The sequence below is a fragment of the Vanellus vanellus genome (assembly GCF_965231255.1).
Source record: "Vanellus vanellus genome assembly, chromosome: 21".
Taxonomy (NCBI): Eukaryota; Metazoa; Chordata; class Aves; order Charadriiformes; family Charadriidae; genus Vanellus; species Vanellus vanellus.
The window spans coordinates 7,604,673-7,613,040 of NC_138926.1; the positions used below are offsets into that span (position 1 = coordinate 7,604,673).

An 8,368-nucleotide genomic window follows, 5' to 3' on the forward strand; every position below is an offset into this window, starting at 1 on the left:
CTGACAAACTCCATGTGCCCCAAAGCGGGTCCTACAATTTTATGGCATTTTCCAAATTAGAATCCACATCTCCTCTTCAGAGGTTCACCTGAAAGCAGCTGGCCTGGTTTCTAGTGGGAGGAAGTAGTATGTTGAAGCACTGACATGAGAGCATCCTGAAGCATGACATAGAGCAAATAGGTGCTATAGGAGCTCTGGGAGCAAAATGCCATCAGAAGACCACAATTGCTCAGGAGCATACTGATGGGGACAAGTAATGAGGTCATCTGATCCAGGAGTGCTTAACTGCAGAGTAATTTGTTAATGCCAGTGCTTTGAAAATGGAAGCATATGCCCAGCAAGTGCTGTTGTGATGATACTTGCATTCAGAAAACTGTGGGATCAGTTAAAGCCCCTCCAATAATAGGAGTTTGTGCCAAATAACAAAGCCAGTTTGTGCCAAATAACAAAGCCACACTGAGGAATGCAGAGATGCAAGCTGCAAGAAAGAGACAGCTTGGGACCACTTAATAACAATTCTGATTTACACTGGATGCAGCAGGAGATTTAAGCTGATCAATGCTAGAACTGCTGCTACAACATTGTCACCATTTTGGTATGCAAAGTAGCCCACTCTACAAATATGGGTATTTACCAAAAACATGGTGGAGCTTAAGCAGGAAGAGACTTTTATTTCTTGGACTGATCTGCATAGTGGAGGGACTGGGACATGGGATCCCAGGATGCATAGAAGGCCCTTCTGGGCTAAAATAAGTGTACCCCTTTAGATTATAAAACCAACCTAATATCATTTTTGCAGGACAGCAGCTGACCGTTCAAAGTGCTGTGAGAGAGAATTTTCTTTGCTTGCTTCTCAGGTACCAGAAGCCCTTCCCCTGGGTCAGTCTTCCACATAGTGCTACTGGTTGTATTTAACTCCCTCTATGCATATTTGCTGGGAACTCATTTCAATTTGCTCTGTTTTCTTTTATTGTCCCTAGTGGCAGGGGAGGCCAAATACAAAGACATTTCCTGGTTTTCCCCTAATGGTGAGAAGCTGACGCCGAACCAACAGCGCATCTCAGTGGTGCGAAATGATGACACCTCCTCCACCCTCACCATCTACAACGCCAACATTGATGATGCTGGCATCTATAAATGTGTTGTCAGTAGCATGGAGGAGGGAGACTCTGAGGCCACCGTCAATGTGAAAATTTTCCGTAAGAGAGCGGCTCCGAGACTATTTTCTGGTCTACCTTGCACATGTATGAGGCAAGATGAGGGAGGCTACCATTTTAACTTTCTAGAAAAGGCTATTTTTAAAGGGGAAAAAGGAGGATGAAAAGAAAGGGGATGTTAAGAAAATGCAGCCTTCTCCTTTCTTGGTTTTGAGGGGAAAGTGGGAACTAGGACCTTGGCCTGTCAGAACATTACCAGCATATCTACTGCTTAAATTCTCCCAAAAGACAGGAGAGCAGGGGGTGGAAGGTGAAGATTCTAGCGCGTCATAAACGTCTGGGAGGAGTAAGCAGAGACAGCAGCTTTTGCGGATGACAGACATGCTATGAGATAAGACTACTCTCCAGTAAAGAGGATCACACATTCAGAAGAGTTATAATAAGCCATCAGCATGTTGTCCAGCAGAGCCATGATAGCAGCTCCTCCCCGTCCTGCTGGGAAGCTGAGCAGTTCCAGGTTCACATTTTCTCTCTGCAGTGTAGACAAATTGGTGAGCTAGGTAGAGTATTGATTTGGCCCACTGATATGCCTGGGAGGCAGGGCTAGAAAATGGGGTTCCTGTGTTGCAGTGCAGTGCACTGAGTCAGGAACGTCTTCATCCTCCCTCGGGAACGTGAGGATTTCTAGAGAACATGTCCTCTGGGGTTTCTTTGCTTTCCTCAGGCTTGAGTCAGGGGCACAGCTTGAGGTGTGCTGAGAAAGCTGCAGTGACTTTCTCCTTCCATTGTTTTCAGAAAAGCTGATGTTCAAGAATGCTCCCACTCCTCAGGAATTCAAGGAAGGGGATGATGCTGTGATTGTGTGCGATGTGGTCAGCTCACTGCCTCCTACCATCATCTGGAAGCACAAAGGCAGGGATGTTATCCTAAAAAAAGATGGTAAGGCACAAGAGGTGTGTGTGCCTTGTGCTTGTCCATTCAGGGATCAAATGTCCATCTCCCACCAGGGCTCCAATCAGACTCATACAAGGGGTTCAGGAGAACAAAATAGCGGTGGTCACAAGGGAGGAGAGAAGCAATTTGTACCGAACACTGGATCTAAGGATGTGAATTTAGTTATTCAAGGTGCTGTGGTTTGGCAGTGGCAGGACAATAATGTTCCTACAGAAATGGCCACCAGGCTTTGACACTGGAATAGGCCAAGGAACGCTAGGAAAAAAATTCAGATAAAAGAAATGCCATCAGACAGAAAAGCTGCATGTTGTGACACTCTCCAGTCTTCCTAAGGAAAAGGGGCTAAAAGCTCCTTGCAAGAACCTTTCCCTTTCTCTCAAAACACTGCAGACTGTCGTGCCCAGAGGAGCATTTTACTGGCAGAGGGCACTCCAGAGCCCTGACTCCAGTTGAGCATTCGTGCCTCAGCTGTGTTTCCCATGTCTGCTTGTTGCAGGCACAAGGGAGCTCGAGTAAGACTTGATCTCTGCCAGCCTTGGAGAAGAGGGGCAAGTTTCAAATTGCTTGTTGTCTGATACTAATTAAATGTAAATGTGTTTGTGTGTGTGTATTTATCTGTTTATGTCACTGTGTGTACTTATGGAATAAAGCACCAGAGCAGTTTGCCTGCTACCTGCATCTAGTGTCTTTCTTGGCAATGGCAGATCCAGTTACAGCAGCATTCCACTAAATGATAGGAAGGGAAATTTTATTACACTAAGCCTTGTCTCAACTCAGAAAGGGCAAGGAGAGGAGAAACACCTGTTACCTGCAGTGAGCTTTCCTGAGGATCCTTGGATGACCTTTCCTTTTGTCTTTTCTAGTTCGATTTATAGTCCTGTCCAACAACTACCTGCAGATACGGGGAATCAAGAAAACAGATGAAGGGACATACCGCTGTGAGGGTCGGATCTTGGCTCGTGGGGAGATCAACTTCAAAGATATTCAGGTCATCGTAAATGGTAAGCAGCTTAGAGTAAGGCCAGTATGGGGGCAGTGTATGTAGCACCTGCACTCCGGGCTGCTGGTGGAAAATGTTACTGTAGACTCACATTCATGATTTACCATCATCTTACTAAACTTTCTCTGCTGTGTCAAAGGCAAATGTCCATGAAATTGACTGAGTGTTTACCAGATGTTTACAGGAAATTATCCTGTTAAGCGAAACCTGAAGTGTCTTATGACTTAATGAGCTATTCATCTTGTTGGGACTCACAAGTGATTTTGTCCACAAAACTGATCTTCTGTGTTTCTCCCCCTCTCCCCCACCCCCCCTTCCTGCCCTGTGCTGATTGCTTTGGAGACCTCATGCTTCAAACCTGTCGATTGAAACCTGCAGGTGATGGCATAAGGGTTTGAATTACTAGTGACATCTGTGTGTATTGCAGAGATTTTACGGTGAGCCTTTCAGGGCTCACTTTTGCTCACATCTCCTGTCCTTTCTAACTTGAGCATGGATTTCTTCTCTTCTAGTACCTCCTTCTGTGCGTGCCAGGCAGAGCACTATGAATGCCACTGCCAACCTGAGCCAGTCTGTCACCTTAGCATGTGATGCTGATGGCTTTCCTGAGCCAACCATGACGTGGACAAAGTAAGATGCTGTGTGTGATGTCCTGATTGTGTGTAAGCATGGATGTTTTCACCAAGGCCTGGAAAACCAGGCTGGAGGAAAAGCAACATTCTAACTGTAAAAAGATTAAGTAATTTTTCTCACATACCAGAAAGCAGTTTCTCATAACGGACGCGGTTAGCTCTTGTTGTCAGTTAACCCGCGTAGGCAGCTAAGCACCATGCAGCCGCTCACTACATGTCCCCCAAGTGGGATGGGGAAGAGAACCAGAAGGGTAAAATCCAAAAACTCAGTGGTTGAGATAAAGGCAGTTTAATAGATAAAGCAAAAGCTGTGCATCAAAGCAAAGTGAAATAAGAAGTTCATTCACTGCTTCCCGTTGGCAGGCAGGTGTTTAGCCAGGTCAGCTGTCCAAGCTGTATCCCCTCCCAACTTCTTGTGCACCCCCAGGCTACTCGCTGGCAAGGCAGTGAGAGAAAAAGAAAACCCTTTGACATTGTGTGTATACTGTTCAGCAATAGCTAAAACATCATCATGTTATCCATGCTGTTTTGGTCTGAAACCCAAAACGTAGCACTGTATGAACTATTAAGAAGAAAATTAACTCTATCCCAGTCAGAACCAGTACAGCTTCCTGGAAAAACAAGAATAACAGGTAAAATAGCAAATTTTCAGTGTCCCATTGCATCCTTTGTCAAGCTGCAAATAGAGATGGAGCCTCATGCTGACCAGACCTGTCCTGTGGGTCAGTTTATTATCATCTATTGCACTGGTGGGGAAACTCAGGCAAAAGTGGATGCTGTAACTTGCATTTGTTATGCCAGGAGATCCACACTGAAAGTCTTTCTCTTAATTTTATCGGGTCTAAATTTCACTGTCAGGCAGCAATAGAGACTTCACATATACTATTCTTGAAATTGTGTAGCCTTTGGTGAAGGTTATGAGGACAAGTTGTAATGTTGAAAAAGTGATGACACCTTGGAATTCTGCCTTGATATGCAAGGACAGGAGCCACCTTCTGAGGTGTTTATAGCTCTTGCATGTAGGCGATGATGTGTGCCAGGAGGTGAAAGGTTCAGCTGCCAAGAGCCTTAAGGCAAGACGGATTAGGAATAGATCAAGATGTAGGCTTTGTAGCCCACAGGGAAAGGAAAAGGTGGTAGTCCCTCTCAACTTGAGGAGTTTCAGTGTAGTAACACAGTTTGCGCGTTAACAACAAGCCTAAAACAAAGAGCCTTTGATTGCTTCTCCTCCCCAGTGAAGTCAGTGTGCTTTGTGCCCTGCAGGGATGGAGAGCCAGTAGAACAGGCCAATGATGAAGAGAAATACAGTTTTAACTACGATGGGTCCGAGCTCATCATCAAGAAGGTGGATAAGAGTGACGAAGCAGAATACATCTGCATCGCTGAGAACAAGGCTGGCGAGCAGGATGCCACCATTCATCTCAAAGTCTTTGGTAACCATGCTCTTACTGTCCCCCCTTTCCAATCCAGTTGGCTATTGGTAGCTCACTAGTGCAAGCTGGAAGTAACCTACTTATCCCAATTAATGCCTGATGTGCCTTATCCAGAGCTGCTGCTTTCCCAAATTATGCTGTGCACCTCTGCTGTCATGCTAGGCAAAACAGATTCTGTGTGTGTGTCTGAAACAGATGCCAACTCTGTTCTGCTTCCTCTCTGATAAAAGAAATACAGTCCTGTGCAGGGGGTGGTGTGATATTCGCGTGCTAGTCAAAAATCTTCCAGGCCCAGAGGGCCAAATCCTAATACAACCGAAGCTGCTATTAAAAGGGCTTTATTACTTCAGTGGGACTTGCTATACCTGGACAGGGAGCGGAACTCCACCCTACCACTGTGTGAATGACCTCAAGCTTGCAGGAATGAATCAGCAGCTTTTCTACCTTCCATGAATCTGGGAGTGTTAATTAATATTATTCTCCCTGTCCCATCCCTCTGCAGCCACTTGGCACAGCTGCTTATCAAAAGGCTAATTCGGGGCAGAGAAGGTAGTCAGTGAGGTAGAAGACTTATCAGTTCCTGGGATTATCAGCTCATTTGTACGCTGTTAAATGGGTTCTACTTCAGATATACCCTTTTCTAGTCCTCTCTTACAAGCCTCAGCTGTAAGCATGTGTAGAAAAGGTCGTCTAGTTCTGCAAGGAGGTACCCTCTTCTCGAATGCTACTCTGCTCCCTTCCCCATATGGGAGCAAACTTGTGCCAATTCAAAAGCCTTTTTTCTCCAATGTTGCTTCTTTCAAACATTGCTTTTGACAGGCAAGCTTCATTCTGAGCACCAACTGAATGAAGGTTGCTTTTTCTTTTCAGCAAAGCCCAAAATCACCTATGTGGAGAATAAAACAGCCATGGAGTTGGAGGATCAGATTACACTCACCTGTGAGGCGTCTGGGGACCCAATCCCTTCCATCACTTGGAGAACTTCTACCCGGAACATCAGCAATGAAGAGAAGGTATAACCCTTCCCAAAACCACGGTCTCGTTTGCTAGGATCAATGCAGCTTGTATCTGCCTGCCTCTGCTGGTCCGGAATGCATGATAGCCACATGCAGATGCACATGGAAATCATGGTGATTCCTCTCTCTGTAGTGAGAACACGTGCAGCCTTGCACAGGCTATCTGCTAAAGGGTCAGCTCCACAGCTGAAGTAATGCCATAGGTGTCGGTTTGTACAAAGAGCCATCTCAGTTTATAACAACTGAGGATATGCTTTTTAATTCCTGCTGGTATCACTCTGTGTTGAATTACCTGGAAAAGCTGTAGACCCTGGACCCTTTTTAGAGGAGTTTCCAAAGGCACCTACAATTGCAGGAAGCTTGTGAAAGAGTATTTCCCTTCTGTTTCCAAGCTGAGAGGTGGGAATGAGCACCCTGATTCCAGTGTTGTTCATGCTGTCATCATGATGATGATAAGATCTGGGAGGGTGGCAGGTGGAGAGGTGTGGGGTGTTATCTATCAAAGATGCTGGTGGACCAAAATGAGCCTGTTAATTTCTTCTTGCCCTGCTGTATTTTATTCTAATAACGCACGTACCTGAAGCACAAAAGCCTGGCTGCCTTTGTGTTCCCCTGTTTTGTTGATCACGTCAATACCATTTTGTTCTTAAAAAACAAAAATAATTAGCAGTTTTTCATTTAAGAGAGTGCTACTGTGTTTGGGTTTGGTGTGGTTTTTTTTTTTTTTTTATTGGCCACAATTCGCTGTAACTAGGCAAGATTAGGATGTGCTGTATTACTGTAGATATTTCATAATATTTGCATAAGGTGATCAGGAGGCATAGTTTAGAGCCAAGGAAAGCCTAGACAAAAGTTGGAGTAAGGAGTTGTTGCTTATTAATAATCTTCTAATTACAAGATGCTTCAAGGCTCAGCTAACTTGGGTGTACCAGGGGTTCTGACTCAGTGTGAAGGCAGCAGCTGGTAGTCTAGGAAAGTCTTAAAGTGACAGAAGTATCCACCGTCAGTCATCCACACAGCTGCCATTCTGCACTATAGCCTCCTAAATGAGCTTTTTAAATTGCCTCCATGATGTCAGCTCTTCACCATATTGTTAACATGTAACTTACTAATCAGGGTGCCAAGTTTTCCAGCCTTAATTCTTTCTTAACATCTTTTGGATTCAAAGGCTGGTGTAAATCCCTGCAATGTTTAGAGAGAGATTTCCATTGCCTTGAAAAGCTGTTGGCTTGGGCTGTCACTACAGCATGACTGGGGGGCCTGTTTTGACAGGATAAGGTTATTCTGGTCTTGTTCTGGCTGGGAGAGTGGTGGGAGGAGCTAAGTGCTCTAGTGCTTTTAGCGCTAGAGTTTGGTTCGCAGCCACAGAAAAGAGCTTTGACAGGGAGAAGAATATAAAAACTGAGATAACACTAAATCAAGTAGAAGTCGGTAGGAGGGCCTGTTTACGGAGAATCGCATCTGTCCAGCCCAGTTAAACTAACAAGATCTCGGTGGCAAAACTGCTAACCATTTTTGAGACTCTCATATATCCTATTTGATGCTGTTAAGTTGGTGATCAATATTAAGGAAAATGTTAATACTCTGATAGTTTTATGTATAGATGGGGGGGGAAATCAAAGGTTTGAGGCATTACCATGTGTTTCATGTACTGGTTCAGACCTTCATTTCAGATTTTTTTATTATATACCATGTACTTTCTAGGGGATTTTATTTCTGTGTGTGTTTTGTTTTGTTTTTTTCATTTTTTCCATTCTCTATCTTGTGCTGTAAATTTAGGTAAATGGTACAGAGGTCCAGAAAATCCTCAGGTGAACATAGCTCTGATAAACATTCTGTTACATGTACAACCAAATATATGTATTCAGTTTACTTTCCACTTAGTGTCTCTGAGATAACTCAGGGAAATTAATGGTCTTTGATGTGGCACAAACAATACTATCTTTAAAATTTCAAGCCCTACTTTTGAATATGCTTTAGGTACTTGGATGCATCTGTCTTGCTACGTGTTGTTTACTTTTGTAATCATACTTCAGTCCAGATTTTTAAAGGTCTAGAGGTGCCTTAAGTCCTATGAACATTTGGTACTTCAGAAAAACCTACCCGCAAACAAAACAGAACAAAAAAACCCCAAACCTTCTCTGGCTTAGAGGTCGTCTGTGTCCCCACCCCCCCC

At 44.3% G+C, this 8,368-nt stretch overlaps 1 protein-coding gene across 2 annotated transcripts in view; it reads left to right on the forward strand.

Annotated features, from left to right (window-relative positions):
* The window catches only part of NCAM1 (neural cell adhesion molecule 1), a gene marked incomplete at its 5' end in the record, with an annotated part of 137,338 nt that overhangs the window by 77,095 nt on the left and 51,875 nt on the right, over positions 1 to 8,368 (forward strand). For both annotated transcript variants that reach the window (XM_082493943.1, XM_082493942.1), the window contains 6 exons: positions 981 to 1,199; positions 1,953 to 2,096; positions 2,975 to 3,112; positions 3,624 to 3,741; positions 5,007 to 5,176; positions 6,047 to 6,189. In XM_082493943.1, the coding sequence (XP_082350069.1) occupies positions 981 to 1,199; positions 1,953 to 2,096; positions 2,975 to 3,112; positions 3,624 to 3,741; positions 5,007 to 5,176; positions 6,047 to 6,189 (932 nt within the window). The remainder of the gene's footprint in view (positions 1 to 980; positions 1,200 to 1,952; positions 2,097 to 2,974; positions 3,113 to 3,623; positions 3,742 to 5,006; positions 5,177 to 6,046; positions 6,190 to 8,368) is intronic.